The sequence below is a fragment of the Lagenorhynchus albirostris genome, chromosome 19, assembly GCF_949774975.1.
Source record: "Lagenorhynchus albirostris chromosome 19, mLagAlb1.1, whole genome shotgun sequence".
Taxonomy (NCBI): domain Eukaryota; kingdom Metazoa; phylum Chordata; class Mammalia; order Artiodactyla; family Delphinidae; genus Lagenorhynchus; species Lagenorhynchus albirostris.
In genome coordinates, this window is record NC_083113.1 from 60,161,390 (window position 1) to 60,181,499 (window position 20,110).

The following is a 20,110-nucleotide window of genomic DNA, read 5'->3' on the forward strand; positions in this document are numbered from 1 at the left end:
CATGAAGTTGAAACCTACAGGAGAGAGCCTCAGTACGCAGGACTGTGAAAATGACCACACCGTCCACGAAGGAGTACCTGTCCTACTCGGCACCCACATCGGCCACACGCAGCACCAAAGGCAAAGCTAGCCCTGTGCAACGTCCACGCCACGTTGATACACACGGACCCCAGGCAAGCTGAGCAGTAACCACGGCAGAGGTCAGCTGGGTCTGGACCCACAGCCAGCCTAAGGAGGCGGGCTGTGCGGCACCGCACACGGCTTTCTGACACAGCCCCACGGCCCACGCCCTCTGCTTGTCCTTGGTTTGGGAGCTGCGTCAAGTCCACCATTTCAACTCTGTGATCTGTGACTTTACTCTCAGAAAAAGAGCCGCAGAGGGATTCACTGCAAACCAGGACCAAGGTCCGCAACGTACAAGTCCCCTCGCTTCCAGCCCTGCGTTCTTTCTCCTACGTCATTCTCCCAGCCTCCTTCTACTCTCTGGTCCTCAAGGGGACAATGGAATGATTCACACCACAGGCCTCCTGCAAAGAATCCAGCGTGCCCCTGTTGAACAACGGGCAGCTAACAAATACGTTAATATAAAATGTGGGAACATATGTATATGTATAACTGATTCACTTTGTTGTAAAGCAGAAACTAATACTCCAATAAAGATGTTAAAAAAATAATAATAACAATTAATATTAGGGACTTCCCTGGTGGCATAGTGGTTGAGAGTCCGCCTGCCGATGCAGGGGACACGGGTTGGTGCCCCGGTCCGGGAAGATCCCACATGCCGCAGAGCGGCTGGGCCCGTGAGCCATGGCCGCTGAGCCTGCGCGTCCGGAGCCTGTGCTCCGCAACGGGAGAGGCCGCAACGGGAGAGGCCACAACGGTGAGAGGCCCGCATACCGCAATCAATCAATCAATCAATCAATAATAAATGTCAATGGTCCCAGGGGAGGGGCAAATGGGAACAGAGAACTGAGAAAAGACAACCACCAGACAACAGCAAGCCAAACTAAGGGCCCATAAAAGTCGGACCCAAATAGCCACAGGGGCAAAGCCCTGGAGAGGGCTGCCCATTCTGGGGGCTGCGAGTCCCGCCAGCACTTCCTGTAGTCTCGCCAGAGCACTGTGCATGTGCTAAAACTCCCTGGGAGGCAAGTCCTAAAATATTTAAATGAGTTTTCATTCTGAAGAGACTAAAGAAATTCTCAAAACAGAGTCTATTACAGATTTTTTTTTAATATCTTGCAAATCCAATGTCAGAATACATTCTGCCACCCAATAACAAATGCAAAGTCATAAAAAAAATCAATCTTCAAACGAAGAATTATTTCAAAGATGTGCAAATCTGATTCTAAAAAATTAAACCTACCCTGCATAATTAAACAGAAGCCGCACGCAGCAATCTATGTAACCCAGTGTTGCCATAGTGAGCCCTTGGCGCTGGCCAATTACAGCCACTCACGGAAAGCTGCCTTTCCCACATCCTCCCTGCAAAATGCTTTCCTAAAATCAGCCGAGATCTCAGTCTGACAGTGCATTTGTTGGAAGATTTCAAAACAATTTATTCTAGTTTAAATAACTCCAAATTAAAAGTCTGTCAGTTACAAATCCTTGCACTGGAAGCAAAATCAAGATGAGTTGTGACTAAGAGCCTAGAAATACATTTTTTTTAAGGTGATAAAGCATTAATTCACCGACCTGTGAAGGGTTAGATAGGCCTGAATGTCCTTGGTGGACACCACGAGGGCACAGCACAGGACAAGGGGTGCAGGGACCGTAAAGGACAGAGCAGGGAGGGAGGTGGCTGGGCAGACGCAGGGCCCAAGTGACACCTACAGACAGTGGTGCCGGGGGAAGGTGCCAGGCCCTGCCTCTGTCCTTCTCACCGGGGCTGAATCTCAACAGTCTACATTCTCCTCTAACTCTTTAAAACATAATTTAAAACTATGTTTTTGGACATGATAGATCTTATCTAGACAACACTTTGTAAACTATCTCAGAAAGCTGCCTGTTAACAAGAGACCAAGACTTCTAGGACTCTTCCTTTTCCTTTCCCTAGAGTTTTGCTCAAAACTGACGCTGAATATAGAAAATTCTAGGGAATTCCCTCGTGGTCCAGTGGTTAGGACTCAGCGCTTTCACTGCCATGGCCAGGGTTCAATCCCTGGTCGGGGAACTAAGATCCTGCAAGCCTGTCTTCATCTCTCTCTCTCAATTCCTCTAGGTTTTTGGCCAAAACAAATCCATTTTTACTGAGCTGGAGCGTGTCATTCAGCAGCGGTTTTACACACCCTAAGACTTGCTTCCAAAAGACGTCTGTAAGCAGCTCGCGGAGAGAAGCCTGCATCTTAAAAAGGGCACACTGGGGCTGCTTCAGCCCCTCCCCCCACCCCATCTACCAGGATTGCTGGTGGATTCCAGATTCTCACAGGAGACCCGCGCTGCGGTGCTGGCGTGTGCCCGCGCCACCCCACCCCTAGCAGCACGAAGGCCTGGGCTCCCAGCAGCCTCCAAGCTGTCACCACCACTCCTCCCCGCTGGCTCTTGGCCACTGTTAGCAGCACTTCACCACAAGAGCCAGTCTCTCTCCCTCTTTCACTAGAAAGATAAATAGGAATTTTTACTCTAGCCAGGAAATGTGTCAAATGTGAAGCATTTGCTACTAGGCTTGTTCTTAGTCAGCAAAAACAAACAGGTACCTGGCACGCCAGGGCATCAGGTGCCCTCCAGTCAGTGGGGGGATGACACACAAGGAGCAGGTGGGTCCCCAAGGCATACACCCTTCCCCAGCACCACCCCGCACGTGTGTGAGGACGCAGCCACACACCCTCCCTACCTGCCCACTGCGCAGGGAAACTCTGTAAGCAACACCCTCCCCACCCAGGGCCAACGAGACCTGTTAAAACCTTTCAACAAGTTTTGCAACCAAGAGAAAGGAATTAAGGACACTGTAGGGATGAGTGAGAAACACCCTTTTTTTACATGTAAAGATATACAAATGGGACGAATTAAATGGGGGCACAAAACAACGACCTATTACCTAGACAAGTTCAGAAGCTGGTGAGGGATGGACCTTGAACCACATGGGTGAAGAGTGAACGCACTTTGAGAACAGAGGTCTGTCCCTGGAGGACAGTATGAAACAAAACTGTGCTAACGTGTAACTGCTGTGCAGGGAGTAAGCAAGGACACAGCACCTGCCGGGCTGGACAGGTGATCCAGTCTCAGGGTCAGGTACACGGCCTTACGGGGACATTCAAGGGCTCCAAGGCTGGGTCAAAAGTTGATGGAAAGTTTAAATCTGAAATCAGTAATAACTCGCTTATTTTACCAAGGAAAGTAGTTAAATAAGCTTTATACTCCTGCATCAAATAGTAACAAGACTCGAAAAAGAGAAATAGGACTGTGCAACTTTTTAAATTACAAACAAAATAAACAACACACTGTACTGCAAGCCTCCACGTCAAAAAGCAGTGAGCACAAGAATATCAGTAAAAAAGGTTTTCATGCCTAGAGATACTCTAGTTATAACTCCCCCTGAAATGTAACTCTGAACAGACGGAAAACTGCAAGTGGCTGCCTGCCCGACATTTGTTGTGCATAAAAGGCTTTCTGCTGGAAAGGGCAGCTGAGCGTGAAAACATGCTTTCTTCAGACAGCCTACTTCTGGGAGGCGGGGTGCAGGGGGGCCAGCTGCCAGCATCAGCAGCTTTACCCACTACGAAAGCCTGGACCTCGGCCCAGAACCCCGTCCGTCTCTGGACTGCACGTGAAATCCGACCAGACCGAGAGCACCAAAGGAGCCAAGCAACCACCCTCTGTCCACTGCCTCTTCTCCCAAACGCGGTAAAAGAGGAGGCCGGTCGGTGTGGGCCGCCAGGGGACTCACCAGCACGCAAGCCCTCTTTCCCGAACTCTAACAAACAGAAATCAACCACGGAGCACCGACCGGAGATCCCGGCTAGACTTGTCCCTGCAAGGCACGCATCGGGCTGGCCGAGGGGGTCCTCAGGGCGTCCACGGGAAGACAGGCCCCGGACCACGCAGGCACCCGCACGGCACCGGCCGAGCTCCGAGGCCGGGACGCAGCACGGGGCGCCCAGGCTCTAGCTTCTCGAACCAGTATCTCTGCACAGTGGGCTGGGCCCAGCGAAGGAGAATGCAAACAACCGACTCCTCCCTGGTAAGCTGAGACCCTATCTGTGTGGCTTGCTCGCCAAAGGAAACCCGGCTGCTTGGACAGGGCAAGGAGCACCACGATTCCACCGGACACCCAGCGCCCGCTTTGGCTCGAGCGCTCCAGCCGCACAACCCCACGCCCGGAGCGCCAGCCTCGCAGGCCCACATGCACAGGGAGCACACACCCCATACGCGCCTGCGCCCACACGGCCAGGCCGCTGCCCCCCGCACCTGCCAGCTGGGGACGCATCTCCCCACACCCCAAGCAGCGAGAACACAGCCTCTTCGGTCAAACACGGGGACAGGCAGGGACCCAGGTGGACAGGATGTGGGGCCAACGCCAGGACACAACACGGGGAACAACAATGGGAGTCACGGAGGGAGGCCCCAGCATAAGACGGCTCCAGGGCCGCCACGCAAGTCCCACGCTGACTCCGCAAGCCCAGGGAAGAACCGGCCAGCTCTGTGGAGCCCAAGATGCTGCCCCTGGAGCCATGGCCTACCACGCACAGGCAGCCCTAACCCCCCAAGCCTCCCTAAGACCACTGCCCGAGCCCCCAGTGATCACCCCCACCTCCTCCAACCGCCAGAAACAAAAGAGAAGTCATCATAGGCACAGTGACGACATGTCGCCTCACATCCCATCCCCACTCTTAGGCTGATATCCTGACAGCCTCTTGACTAAAATCAGTAAACAGGTGTGTGTATGTATGTATGTATGTATGTATGTATGTATGTATGTATGTATGTATGTATTCTGGCTGTGTCGAGTCTTCGTTGCTGCACGTGGGCTTTCTCTGGTTGCAGCGAGCAGGGGCTACTCTAGTTGCGGTACGCGGGCTTCTCATTGCGGTGGCTTCTCTTCTTGCGGAGCAGAGGCTCTAGGCGCATGGGCTTCAGTAGTTGTGGCACACGGGCTCAGTAGTTGTGGCACACGGGCTCAGTAGTTGTGGCACACGGGCTCAGTAGTTGTGGCCCGTGGGCTCTAGAGCACAGGCTCAGTAGTTGTGGCACACGGGCTTAGGTGCTCTGTGGCATGTGGGATCTTCCCAGACCAGGGCTCGAACCCGTGTCCCCTGCATTGGCAGGCAGATTCCCAACCACTGCGCCACCAGGGAAGTCCCCATTTTTTTAAAAAAAGAAAGATTTTTTTAAAGATTTTTAAAAAGGAAGGACTAGCCTAACCTAGCATATGTTCTGCAACAAGTGAACAGCAAAGAGAATATGACGTTTTGTTTTTGAGAAGAGTCTACCTAAAACCTCTGTCCTGAGGAACAATGATGCCCTTACAGCTTTACAGTAATTTTCAAAGGGCCTCCTAACCGCATTTGTGGAGGATGTAAGAAGCGCGTGCTCAGCTCCTAGTCAGACATGATCTTAAAGAATGCACCGCCAGGACGGAGAGCCAAGGGGAAGCAGGCAGAGGCCCCCAGGCTGCACTGACCCTGGAGGGGGCACCAGAAGCCAGACCTGAGGTTTCCAGGTACAACAAGAGCTGAGATGTAGAAAAGGTCTAACACATGAGCTCTGAACAGTCCCCTAAAGCTTGGGCCAGAATCACGAGTGGTGAGAATAAGGAAAAAGAGGTGAGGTTTTCCTTGGCACTCGCGCCTAAAAGGAACTTTTAAGACAAAGTCAATCCAGCAACCAGGTCACTAAGGGCTTCAAATGAGCTCATGAAATCCTCTGGCAGGAACCTGGAGGTACACTGAGGGCACCCCCTAAGCTCTGCCCAGGCAGAGCCCCCCACACCGGGCCCTGCACGCGGCCTTTGCCCACACCCATGCTCTGCGCCTGTGCGCGCACGTGTGCGCCGCCAGTGGCCCCTCCTCCTGGCCCCCATCCTGGTTAAGGCCTCCGGGGAGCAGAGTTTGGGAAGAACACAACGTGAGGCCCGGCCCACAGTCCAGCTGCCACCGACGACAGCACCCGACTGGGCCTGGCCCCAGCTTGGCCTGAGCTGTCCCCACAGGAAAGGCACGTCCAGCTGGCCACCGCATGCTCCGTGCTCAACTCCGGTGACCCGCCCACCTCCAGTCCACGCGCCCGCCCTCCCACCCAGCATCACCCATGCCCTTTACCCCGGGGGACCCTTACCAGCAAACACCCCGAGGTCTCCTCTGCCTGTCACTGAACTGGCACGAATGTCAACAACAGGGCCTGGCAAAGGGCTGCAGGAACGTCACACAAGTGCAGACTGCAGCGTCCACACCGTGCGGGCACCCACACAGCAGGACTCCTGCTGGCCCCAGGGCCCCTGTCACACCTCAGCAAGTCCCAGGGGCGTCACCCTACTCAGCCCAGGCGCCGCCTCCTCTCCTTCTTCCTAAGCAAGCGGCATGCAGGCCCCCCGCTTCCATGATGGCTCGCCCTGTGCTCTTCCAGGAAGGACACGGACCCTTCCTGCCTGAGGCCAAGCCTCCCCAGCAGCCTCCTCTGCCAAGCTTCGCCTTCTGTACCTCGTGCTACACATACACCACCCTAACGCGTGGCACCAGGGCCTCTGTAACTAACTCCATCCTCCCCACAGTCCTCAGAGCCCGCTGCTTTGCCTTGTACGCCTCCCCCGCCCCCCTTAGCGCTCACCACACTGTCCTCTTTTCCACGCTGACCAACCCTGGTCTCTCTGCATGCTTAGGCCCCTCGGCCATTCTGTCCACTGGTCACCTCCTTACTCATCCCACAGAGCCCAGGTCAGGAGCCCCTTTCCTCAGGACACATGTGGACAGCCCCTAAGCTGAGGTGATCGCCCCTGCCTTGGGCCACTACTCTGCCTTATGCTCATTTCTAGGACGTTTCTAATGTCACACACCACATGCATCTGTCTGAAGATTCCATGGAGGATGTGGCTGCCAAACACGCGCAACCGTGCCCTCAGGACAGTCCCGTTGAGCCTCTGCTCCCCTCACCCGCCCCGAGGGAAGCGGCTGTCTCCTCCTGTCCATGGTGGTGGTCACCGGCACTCTTCAGTTACAAAGTTCAGCAAACATTGGTTAATGGGCTCCATAAAGCGCTCAATCACTGCTTTGTAAGACACAGAGAACTGCCGCCATCAGGCCAGCGCTGCCCGGTGCCTTGCTGGCAGGAACCGGCGCCTTTCTGCACGCACAGGAACTTCCCGCCTCCAGGCCCAATATTCGTGTCATCTTTCAGAAGACATTCCAACATCAACTGTACCAAGACTTTTACTACCAAAATATACATAACAACTAAATTTAAGCTGTTTAAACAGCAATGACGAGGTCCAGCCAAGTGCAGGGAATTACAACTAGTTAGGACCGCTGCTGATGTCCAAGACATCCCCTTCCAGAGTTGTAAAAAAATCACACATCTTGGAATCAACATGAAAAGACAGCAGTGATGGATTTATAAAAACTGTTTTCTGATAACAGGCAAAGAGCTCCTTAAGGGCAGCACCTGAGCACCTAGTGGGCTTTGAATACATACTTGATGAGAAGCTAAGCAAAGCAGAATCTCAAGAGGTGGAAAGTCCCTTCAAGGTCACTCAGACCAGGAGCTCTCATACTTTTCCACACACAATCAATGGTGAGAAACACAACTGACACCCTGACCCAGGATATACCACGCCCAAGCAAAACAAAAATAGAGACATTATTTCCATACAGTATGTGTGACACTCTGATGTTTTCTAGTCTATTACCTTAAATTTTTAAAAACTGGCAAGACGGGTGGGGTGCAGGTGCCCGGACGAGGCGGGGGAGCTGGGAGATGGCGTCCGGAGCGAGTCGCTGGCTGGCGTTGGCACCCGTCGGATTTGGGGCTTTCCGGAGCGGGCTGAGCCTGGGGAAAGGTGGCGATGTCTCCGCCGGACGGGGCGGCTTAGTTCGGAGTCTGGTACCATCGAGGTCAGTCATCGTTACTCGCAGCGGCGCCATTTTGCCCAAACCGGTGAAAATGTCCTTCGGCCTTCTCCGTGTGTTCTCCATTGTGATCCCCTTTCTCTATGTCGGGACGCTAATTAGCAAGAACTTTGCTGCTCTACTTGAGGAGCATGATATTTTTGTTCCAGAGGATGATGATGATGACGACTAATAGGGCGTGGAGAAGTATAGAAAGGAGAAAGCCCTAACTTAAGAAATGGTGATGCTCGCAGCCTCTCCTCCTTCCCTATCAGCAGATGGGCCCAGGGAAAGCCCTCAGCCTCCCAACCCCAGTGAAGCCTCCTGCATGGTCTGTGACCATAGCTCAGATCCCCAGGCTCCGGGAGGTTCCTGGAGATGTGCTATCCACTGAGCATAATCAAATTGTGAATAAACATAATAAACATCAAAAAAAAAAAAAAAAACTGGCAAGACCCACTCAGCTGTGCTATCCCTCTGCCCTACGCAGTCAATGTTTGCAAACTCACTCATCTAGGTACCGTATCCCTAAGTTTTTGCCATAATCATGCATTCATTACCCATGCCACCACTTATCTAGTTGTGGTTTTTTGTGGGTTTTTTTGCTGCATTGGGTCTTTGTTGCTGTGCATGGGCTTTCCCTAGTTGCAGCGAGCGGGGGCTACTCTTCATTGCGGTGCGCGGGCTTCTCTCGTTGTGGAGCACAGGCTCTAGGCACACGGGCTTCAGTAGTTGTGGCTCGTGGGCTCAGTAGTTGTGGCTTGTGGGCTCCAGAGGGCAGGCTCAGTAGTTGTGGCGCATGGGCTTAGTTGCTCCGCGGCATGTGGGATCCTCCCGGACCAGGGCTCGAACCCGTGACCCCCTGCACTGGCAGGCGGATTCTTAACCACTGTGCCACCAGGGAAATCCCATATCTAGTATTTTCTTTAAATAGAATAAATTTCTTATTTTAACGAAAGTAACTTTCCTTTCATAAGCGTGCCGTGATGAATGGGAAACGAGCACCACTCTGTACAGAGATGGAACTCTACACTGTGCCGTGCGCCTCACCTTCACAGCCGCGCCCCCTACTTGGCAGCAGCCCTGAGAGCCCTCCCGTTCCCTTCAGGTGAGCCCCTTGGCCCCAGGCCCCAGAACCTCCACGCCCCGGCACGGCCTCAGCACGCTCCAGAGCTGCAGGAAGGAGTGCAGGGCTGCTGAGCCCTAGGCCCCCATCACCACCACACACAGTGCCCAGGTGGCAAAGGCATCTGGGCCTCCAAGACTCACCCACCCGGCCCAGGGGTCCCCACAGCCCTGTGCACGTCTCTCCTCATCCTTCCCAAACCTTCCAGCTGTCTGGTATCAAGTGCGTCTCCACAGACAGGCAGCCAACTCCTGCAGGTGGAAAACTGGGCCTCCCCTCTCAGAGGTCCCCACGCTGAAGCATGGCACAGCCACATGGGCCTGATGCCCCACTGCGCGAGTCCAGGCGGGCCCACCGACAGAACATCCACCCTACAGGTGCCCAGGGACTCACGCCGGGTTACCTTTGGACTTAGGTAGCAAATACGTGCATATACTGCACAGAAAACACAAACCAAGACAGTCTCCTTAAGACCTTCTCAACCACAAAACTAACATACACAGTCCTCTCAAACCAAAAATTGAAATTAAAAATATATATAATAATATCTAGAAAATACTAGATATGGGACTTCCCTGGTGGCGCAGTGGTTAAGAATCCACCTGCCAATGCAGGAGACACGGGTTCGAGCCCTGGTCCGGGAAGATCCCACATGCCGTGGAGCAACTAAGCCCGTGAGCCACAACTACTGAGCCTGCGCTCTAGAGCCCACCAGCCACAACTACTGAGCCCGCATGTCACAACTACTGAAGCCCACATGGCTAGAGCCCATGCTCCGCAACGAGAAGCCACTGCAGCGACAGGCCTGCACACCACAATGAAGAGTAGCCCCTGCTCAACGCAACTAGAGAAAGCCCACACACAGTAACGAAGACCCAGTGCAACCAAAAATAAATAAATAAAACTGACTCATGATGATAAATAAATAAATGAATGAAACTGACTCTTTTAAAAATAAGTAAATAAATAATAAAACTGTACTGCACACGGTACATATACACTCACATGTTACATACCCCACGCGTGTTCCATATACACCCACACATGTGCTACACGTGTTACATACACGTGTTCCATATACACCTGCACACATTACGTGTGCCCACTCGTTACGTCATTTACTTGCACAGATGTGTTACACGTACATCCACACGTTGCGTACACACTCACATTGCATATAAACCCCACACATGTATGTCATATATACACCCACAAGTGTTACATTAACACTCACATGTGTTGCATGTACACCCACACACGTGTTACATGTTGGAAAGGAAGTGAGCATCTTTTAAGGCACAGCACATCTCCTGCACAAGGTCAGGCATGAAGTGAAGCAGAGGGAGCAGGTGGCAGGTTCAGTCCCAGGAACGGGCTGACCAGGCTGCGTGAGGAGCCCTCCTGGCTCCCTCCACCTGCTGACCCACAGGGTGACCCCTGCCATGGGGGTGGGAAGCACCTGACTGCAGGCTTGGTCCACACTCGTGCATTTATTCCCTCCTTGTTACAGGGAAAGCAGACGGCTGATAAAACAGCGGGCGATTCTAACTTGATCCCTTTCCTCTCCCGCTCCACGCCCAAATCTTGCATCACACAATCACGGCAGATCCCTCACCGTGACCCAGCCCCACACATCTCAGTCACTGAGCTATCACGAAAATTTTTACCTGAAGGACATGAAGTAAATTATTTTTAAACATCTGAAATTCCAATACTTAAAAAATTCACCCAAAAGTTACACTGTTACATATCAAACTTAAACTTATTACAAACACTGTGGGGCCGGGATCAGGCCTCTCAGTATCTGTCAAAGCCATTTTTCAGTTCCATGCATCACTTTCCTGTTTCCTTGCATTATGGGTTCTACACAACTTACCTCTAATTCACTGATTAACAGTAAGATAATCCCATCTTATTGTGCTGACAGAATCACAAACCTCCCTCACTTGTGCTGTCTTCCAGGGACAGTCAGCACCAATTCTAAGAGAGGGCGCTGGTTGATGCCAGAGGACCTACGAGTAGTGCACACATCACAAAAAGCTCTACTTTGGTGAGAAGTGGAATCACTGCAGGTGCCCAAGATGACTACTTATGTGTTTTTATAGAAATTCAGGTATAGATAAAAACGGATGAAGATCACTTCATCTTCTTCGCGCAGTTCCTTAGACACAAGAACTTATCAGAAGGGAAAAGTTAAAATATTTGAATTGCATCAGAATATAATTAAATTATGCCCCCAAAGAAGACCCAGAAAATCCCAAAGCAAGTCTCAATTCTACAGCACACAGCCAACTGCCCTAAGTCCCACCCGATGCTGCATTATGCATTAAAGAGCAGAAACAAATCAAAGTCAGTCAGGAAACCACCCAGGTCTCTAGTCACAAAGTGGAAGCCGACTTACACAGCGTCCTCGCTGTTAGTGATACTCCCAACGTCCTCCAAACGCCACATTAAGAAAAACAAAGGCCAGAAACCTAACACCCTGAAATGATGGGGGGGGGGGGTGACGAACTCAGAGGTCTACACTCTCACTTCACTTCCACCTTCATCAAAAACCTCTCTATAAACACAGCTCAGCAAAGCACTCCTGCAGGAAGCGGCTGCAAAGAGCCCCAGCACCTGGGAAAGCGTAAGCGTGTGCATTAAAGCCTAAGTCATGTCCCATGGCCTGTGTGTCCCGGGAGCCACCAGGCAGGGGTGGGAGGATCACAGAGTTGGGGAGACCTCCTCAAGGACCCAGCTCCCTGCAAGCGGGGTCACTGCCCCAGCAACCTGCAACGGGAGACACCTGTGAGGTGAGGAGGGGCACGCTGCCCTCCCTGACTTTAAAAAAATCATCCTGTTTTTAATGCTATCCTGGGAAACTTCTGCATTCTTTCCTCAGATCCCAACTGAATGTCTAGCAATTCAATATGTGGTGAAGAGATGTGCACAATATAGTAAGATTGGAAAAAAGAGAAAACAGGGTGTCTTAGCATACAAAGGCCTGTGACTTTCGTTCACATTTTTAAACTTACATTTTAACATATACACACACCTGTTCTCACAGGCCCGGGATGGGCACTGCAGCCTCCACAGGAAGACAACCAACCCCCCTCTGCGCCCTCTGTGGTGGGACCACGTGTGCAGATCCGGTATGTGCGATATACGCCTCACTGTTGCTCAGAACACAGCACTTTCACAAATTGGAGAAGGGAATTTTTCCACTTTATAAAAAAGTAAATATAAACTGAAGACTCTGAGACAGACCAAGAGCACACCCGGCTGGTGGGGCAACTCCCACAGCAACCACACTCCCCCGGGAAGAGGGGCTGCAGGCCCAAACCCACACTTGACAGCACAGAAGGGCTTGTTCTCCCAGTTAAATGTGACTAAGCAATATTCAAAATTAACAAGTTTGGGGGACGTCCCTGGCGGTCCAGTGATTAAGATTCTGCGCTTCCACTGCACGGAGCGCGGGGTTCGATCCCTGGTCAGGAAATTAAGACCCCATATGCCACATGGCGCAGCCAAATTAATTAATTAATAATAAAATTAACAGGTTTTTAGTTCCAAACCCAGTCATTTTCACATTTACTGCTGATGAATGCTTGCTTATGATCCTACAATATCCAAATCCTTTCTCTTGATTATCATTTACAAATTCTCTTTCTAAAACTTACTACTATACATGCACTCCTAAATTCCTCATTTCTCTGAATCATCAGGACCATCTAAATGCTTGCTTTATCTTCCCAGATAGCCTCACATGTTACACAATTTCATATATCCCCCAGAAACTAAGTACGCTCTCCATCAGCCACCAACATGTCACAGGACTGGAGAAAGGTCCAAGCTCAGCTTCTGCAGGAAGTCCTGCTGGCCCATTCCATCTCGGACGTGTGACCACGATCAGGGGGAGCCAGGGCCTGGCTCTGGAAAGGGTTTTCCTGGAACACGGCCACACTCTTTCCCTCCCCCGTTACCCACGGCTATCCTCGTGGTTCAACGGCAAAGCTGGGTACCTTTGACAGACACCTGTGGCCCACAGAGTCCAAAATACTGAGCATCTGGTCCTCTATGTCAGATCCCAAGGTTTTACTCAACCAAAGATAAAGTGTGTCTTCATACAGACAACTGAGGAAGGTGCTACTGCTGCTTTTAAGGGTGTTTAAGGGTTTTCATTTTCAAAGTTAATTATCTGTAAAGACAAATCTATAGAGATGGGAAGTAGGCTAGCAACTGCCTGGGGGTGGGGGCAGAAACAGGAACTAACTGGAAATAGGTAAGAGGGATCTTACTCAGTAAACTCAGGAAAAATCACTAAATTATACACTTAATATGAGTCAATTTATGCTATGAAAATTACAACTCAATAAATTAAAGAAAAATTTTAAGTTATCTGTATAACCGTGCTTTTTGTCATCTAAGACTGAAGCTCAGGGTGCAATTCACAGTAATTCTCTACAGATTCCTCCCAAACATGTGTCCGAAAACTTAACCCTGTGACAGCACGCAGCTCACTGTGGCTGGAGGGACAGGAGCGCACGTGCGCCCTCATCCCAGCCAGGCAGCCTGCGCATGGTCCACCCCGGTGTCCAGTGCTGCCGTGAACCCCCAGTTCTCCACCCTCCACCCACCCGAGTGCTCGAGGGCTAGGGTGTCCACGTTCTGGACCCGGCTTAACCAAATAACGCCTCGCTCTTAGTAACCACAGAGGTAAACACAGCCGTTTAGCTGTCACAAGTCAAGAATACTTCGTCAGGAGAAACACATCTTCAGCACATTTTAAATATCCTCTACTATGTTAGTAGTTAAAAAATCAACCTTTGTCATCAAATTTTGTTTTACTTTGCTGACATCAATGGTTCAAATCCAGGAAATAAGATGATTATCATTAAAGGTAAATACTACACTTTTTTTTTTTTCTTTTTGGTCACGTTGCTTGGCATGTGGGATATGGGATCTTAGTTCATCAACCAGGGATTGAACCCACGCCCCTTGCGGTGGAAATGCGGAGTCTTAATCACTGGACAGTCAGGGAAGACCCAAAACTCCATTTTTTTTTAAGTCTTTATTGAATTTGTTACAATATTGCTTCTGTTTTATGTTTTGGTTTTTTTGTCCGCAAGGCATGTGTGATCTTAGCTCCCCGACCAGGGACTGAACCCACGCCCTCTGCATTGGAAGGCAAAGTCTTAACCACTGGACCACCAGGGAAGTCCTCCAATACTCCACTTTTATATCAAAAAAATTCTAACTTAAAACTGAAGCAGGCCCACACCTCTACGGTCAATTAACCTATGACAAAGGAGGCAAGAAAATACAATGGAGAAAAGAGAGTCTCTTCAGCAAGCGGTGCTGGGAAAGGTGGACAACCACATGTAAATCAATGAAGTTAGAACACTCCCTCACACCATGCACAAAAATAAACTCAAATGGCTTAAAGACTTAAAGCATAAGACATGACACCATAAAACTCCTGGAAAATAACACAGGTCAAACATTCTCTGACACAAATGTTACCAATATTGGGACTTCCCTGGTGGTCCAGTGCCTAAGGCTCCGTGCTCCCAATACAGGGGGCCGGGGTTCAATCCCTGGTCAGGGAACTAGATCCCACATGCATGCCACAACTAAGAGTTCGCATGCCACGACTAAAGATCCCAAGTGCGGCAACTAAGACCCGGTGCAGCCAAATAAACAAATAAATTTTTTTTTTTAAATTTGTCCCAATGTTTTCTTAGATCAGTGTCCCAAGGCAAAAGAAATAAAAGCAAAAATAAACTAACTTGACCTAATCAAACTTACAAGCTTTTGCACAGCAAAGGAAACTGTAAATAAAACGAAAAGACAACCTACAGAATGGAAGAAAATATTTGCAAACGATGCGACCAACAAGGGCTTAATTTCCAAAAGATTCAAGCAGCTCATACAACTCAATAACAAACAAAAAAAAAATCAAAAAATGTGCAGAAGGGCTTCCCTGGTGGCACAGTGGTTGAGAGTCCACCTGCCGATGCAAGGGACACGGGTTCGTGCCCCGGTCTGGGAAGATTCCACATGCTGCGGAGCGGCTGGACCCGTGAGCCATGTCCACTGAGCCTGCGCGTCCGGAGCCTGTGCTCCACAATGGGAGAGGCCACAACAGTGAGAGGTCTGCGTACTGCAAAAAAAAAAAGGGCAGAAGACCTAAATAGACATTTCTCCAAAGAAGACATACAGATGGCCAAGAGGCACATGAAAAGCTGATCAACAATGCTAATTATGAGAGAAATGTAGAAAAACTACAATGAGGTATCACCTCACAAAGGTCAAAATGGCCATTATCAAAAAGTCTAAAAACAGCAAATACTGGAGAGGGTGTGGAGAAAAGGGAACCCTTCTACACTGTTGGTGGGAATGTAAATTGGTGTAGCCACTGTGGAGAACAGTATGGAGGTTCCTTAAAAAACTAAAAACAGAGTTAGCATGTGATCCAGCAATCCCACTCCTGGGCATATATCTGGAAAAAATGAAAATTCTAATTTGAAAAGATACATGTACCCCAATGTCCATAGCAGCACTATTTACAATACCCAAGACATGGAAGCAACCTAAGGGTCCATCAACAGATGAATGGATAAAGAATATGTGGTATTTATACACACGATGGAATATTACTCAGCCATAAAAAAGAATGAAATAATGCCGTTTGCAGCAACATGGATGGACCTAGAGATTATCATACTAAGTCAGAGAAAGACAAATACCATATGATATCACTTATATGTGCAATCTAAAAATTAATACAGGGACTTCCCTGGCAGACCAGTGGTTACAGACTCCGAGCTTCCACTGCAGGGGGCATGGGTTTGATCCCGGGTCAGGGAACTAAGATCCAGCATGCTGTGCAGCATGGCCAAAATTAATTGATTAATTAATTAATTAATACAACTGAACTTGTTTACAAAACAAAAACAGACTCATAGCAAATTTATTATTACCAAAAGAGAAGGGGGGAGGGATAAATTAGGAGTTTGGTATTAACAGATACACACTACTATATATAAAATAGATAATCAACAAGAACCTACTGCATAGCACAGGGCACTATATTCAGTATCTTGTAACACCCTATAATGGAAAAGAATCTGATATATATATACATATCTGCAACACTTTGCTGCACACCTGAAACTCACACACTATTGTAAATCAACTACAGTTCAAATAAATAAACAAACTGAGGCAGGAATCCCTCAAACAGCACCTACATCCCTGCTAACATTTCTAAAAAGAACTTATAGCTGAGTTAAAGTCCTAATCAGCCCAATAAGTTCTCTCCCTCTACAAAAAGACCCTTCTACAAGCCAAGCTGCCTTCCCCTGAGCAGGAACCGGCTGCTGAGGACCCCCTGAGCCAGTGTCCCCAGCAGCTCAGGGCAGCAGCATGGCTACGTCCACAAGCATAGCCAACCCAGGAGCCAAAAGAGATGTTATGTTACTTCTGTAAGAGCACAAGTCGTCCTTCCGCCAGCAAGAGTGTAAGTGGGAAAGCACGAGGCCACAATGTTGTGAGAAGACGTTCACTCGGCGCTCTACTACCTGCTGGAGATACAGCTGCCAACACAACATACGCTATCTACCCGTCCAAAACAGTGCGGGGAGTGGGGTGGCTTATTACAGAACGTGGCCAGAGGTGGGGCTCTGGAGCCAGGCTGCCCAGGGCCCAATGCCAGCCTTGCTACTCATGACCTGTGTAACCCCAGGCATGTGGTCCAGCCTCTCTGTGCCTCAGTTTACTCACCTCAACAACAGAGAGATGAGTAGGTCTACCTATGCCTCAGGAGTTACCAGGAGTAAATGAGTTGATCTTGCGAAGCACACAGAACAGCCCCCGGCAAGGAGCGCATGTTTTATAACTGTTCCTTCAATAACGAACAGAAATGATGTGCTCACTAAATGCACAAGGTACGCCGTTTCACAAAGGCCTGGACGCAGGCTGCCACGCGGACACGTGGAGAGCTGCTCTCAGCCACCCACGTCCAGGGGCCAGAGGTCAGGACGTAGCGCAGTGCCACCGGGGGCAGATGGAGCAGGCGGCACTGTGTGGGGAGTGGGTCTGCACCTGGCCCGGCACTGGCAGCACCTGAGAGCCGCACTTCACCCAGACCAGAGCCCGATCCTTCCATGAGCACTCTTCACAAACCATAACCCAACCTGCTTAAACCAGCCTCTACAGAAAAACGCTCCAGGCAAGACTCCTCAGCAATGACCAGGATCACAGGGTCCTCAAATCGGCTCCACGTGAGCCACACAGCTATGTGTGTCTCCTCAACAAGAAAAAGTCACAAAGTACCAACGCAGACGCATCTCAGAACACAGGCCAGGTGAAGATGTCACCACAAAGGCAGAACAGGGAACCCAACAAGTCCCTCCCTCAAAAGAAAGCAGTGGACAAGGTGGCAAAAACCATCAGAATCAACTTCTTCACAACTATGTAACCATGGGATCCAATCAAAAGCTTCCATCCACGGGGACACATACCGAGAAAGCTCCTGATTTCTTTGGCAGAGCACTGACAGTGGTGGGACGGACCCACTCACCACACTCTTCGTGCAGGCGGCTGACGCCAGACAGGGCACCGCACACCCGATCCCCAAAGGACTGTGGTTGTGCTTCTGACCTGTATGGTAGGAATGTAAAACGGTGCACCTGTTGTGCAAAAGAGTTTGGTGATTCCTCAAAAAGTTAATAACAGATCTATAAAAAATTAAAAAAAAATTTTTTTAAATCACTAGGGACTTCCCTGGTGGTCCAGTGGTTAAGACTCCACGCTTCCACTGCAGGGGTTGCGGGTTCAATCCCTGGTCGGGGAGCTAAGATCCCATATGCCACTCGGCACAGCCAATAAATAAATAAATAAAAATTAAATTAAAAAAATCAATCACAGAACTGTCACATCACCCGACAATTCCACTCCCAGTCACACACCTACGAGGTGTTCAAACAAAACCTTATACACATTTGCTCACATCAGCACTATTCATTATAGCCAGAAGGTGGAAAGAGCCCACATGTCCATCAACAGATAAATGTAAACAAAATGTGTATATCAGTACAATGAAATACTTTCCAAACATATAAAAGAATGGAGTTCCACTACCTGCTACAACAAGGATGAGCCCTGAAAACACCCAGATGCAAAAGACCAACCTTGTAAGATTCCCTTGACATGGAATGTCTAGAACAGGCAAATCCACAGAGAACCAAAGGACGTGAGTGGTTGTGAGGGGCTGGGGGAGGGGAGCATGAAGAGTGACTGTTTATGGGAAACCCTAAAACGGGCAAAACTAATCTATGCCAAAAGCGGAATAGGTGGTGGCTTGAGCGGGGCCTGGGGCATTAAGTGTGACAAGGAACTTTTGGGGGTGACAGACATGTTTTACATCAATTTTGACTGTTGGCCACATGGGGTAATACAACTGTCAAAATGCACCTAGCCGGGCTTCCCTGGTGGCACAGTGGTTAAGAATCCGTCTGCCAACGCAGTGGACACGGGTTCGAGCCCTGGTTCCGGACGATCCCACATGCCACAGAGCAACTAAGCCCGTGCGCCACAACTACTGAGCCTGCGTGCCACAACTAATGAAGCCCACATGCCTAGAGCCCGTGCTCCGCAACAAGAGAAGCCACCACAATGAGAAGCCCGCACACCGCAATGAAGAGTAGCCCCCGCTCGCAGCAACCAGAGAAAGCCCGCGTACAGCAATGAAGACCCAACGCAACCAAAAATAAATAAATTAATTTATTTAAAAAAAAACACACCTATATAGATTTTAGAACCAGCACTGTTACTGTCGAGACTATACCCATGGAAATGTCACTAAAACCATCACAGGCACACTAGTGATTACCCTGAGCAACACAAACACGTGCCGGATGGACATGAGAAATGACACACTCTGGTTAATGTCGGATCAAGTGAAGGGCCAGAGGCCCCACCTAAGAACGGCTGCTCCCACAGAATGCCCCCCGCCAGAGCCTTGGAGACTCTCCTCCCTGGAAGACAGCCCACCAGCACAGCTGCTGTCTGTCCTGAGAGGGACACCACTGCTGCAGGGCAACCAAGGGAAGACAGTGATGCTAACAGAAAAGAGTTTTCTGAAAAGTTGCTGTTTTGGGGTTTTGGGGCTCTGCTGGATCTTCGTTGTAGCGCGCAGGCTTCTCTAGTGGCGGCGCGTGGGCTTGGTTGCAGCATGTGGGATCTTAGTTCCCTGACCAGGGATCAAACCCGGGCCCCCTGCATTGGAAGCGCAGATTCTTAACCACTGGACCACCAGGGAAGTCCTGAAATGACGTATTTTTTAAAGTTTATTCAAAATAAATTCCAGTCAACTTCGTTCTTCAAAGTATATCCCCCGCTCCTGCATGAATTTAGCACTCATGTTATGTAATTCAGGTCTGCGGCAGGGCTTTCATTGATGTCACAATTCCCCTAGAAGACACACCATCACCCTGCTGGGTTCAGACGTCTCCCACTCATCTCCAAAGCTGCCGCCACAAAGAAGCCGCTGCATTCAACAACACTTCTTTCCACAAAATCCAGACTTGTCTTACCTAAGGTAGCAAACCTTGATTAAAATTCCCACAAAGGGAAATAAACCTACAGTGTATCTTCTCCATCTTAAAAATATCTCAAATCCATCCAGTCCCTCGGCTGTACCACCAGCCCTCCATGGTCCAGTTCCACCATTACTGCCTCTAGACACGGTCTCACCCATGTGCAGCAGGCGGGAGCTCTGAGATCAGAACTAGGTCAGAGCAGAAAGGACTAGTCGTCTTCCCGGAGCCGACACCTGCAAGACGGGTGCAGCACTGCTGCTCCGCAGTCGCAACTCTACGTGCAGTGTCACTTTACAGTAACAACACTTCCTCTTCTGGATCAATCAGTAAACCTTCACTTTGTTAAACTTCGACACTGAGCT

General features: G+C 49.9%; 2 protein-coding genes across 10 annotated transcripts in view; one reads left to right on the forward strand and one right to left on the reverse strand.

Annotated features, from left to right (window-relative positions):
* ANKRD11 (ankyrin repeat domain containing 11) overlaps window positions 1–20,110 on the reverse strand; it is a 172,865-nt gene that overhangs the window by 118,227 nt on the left and 34,528 nt on the right. The gene's annotated exons all lie outside the window — the stretch shown is intronic.
* LOC132509453 (essential MCU regulator, mitochondrial-like) lies at window positions 7,871–8,482 on the forward strand. The gene has a single exon (XM_060130508.1). It carries the CDS (start codon window positions 7,906–7,908, stop codon window positions 8,227–8,229), a length of 324 nt encoding a protein of 107 aa, XP_059986491.1. The 5' UTR covers window positions 7,871–7,905; the 3' UTR covers window positions 8,230–8,482.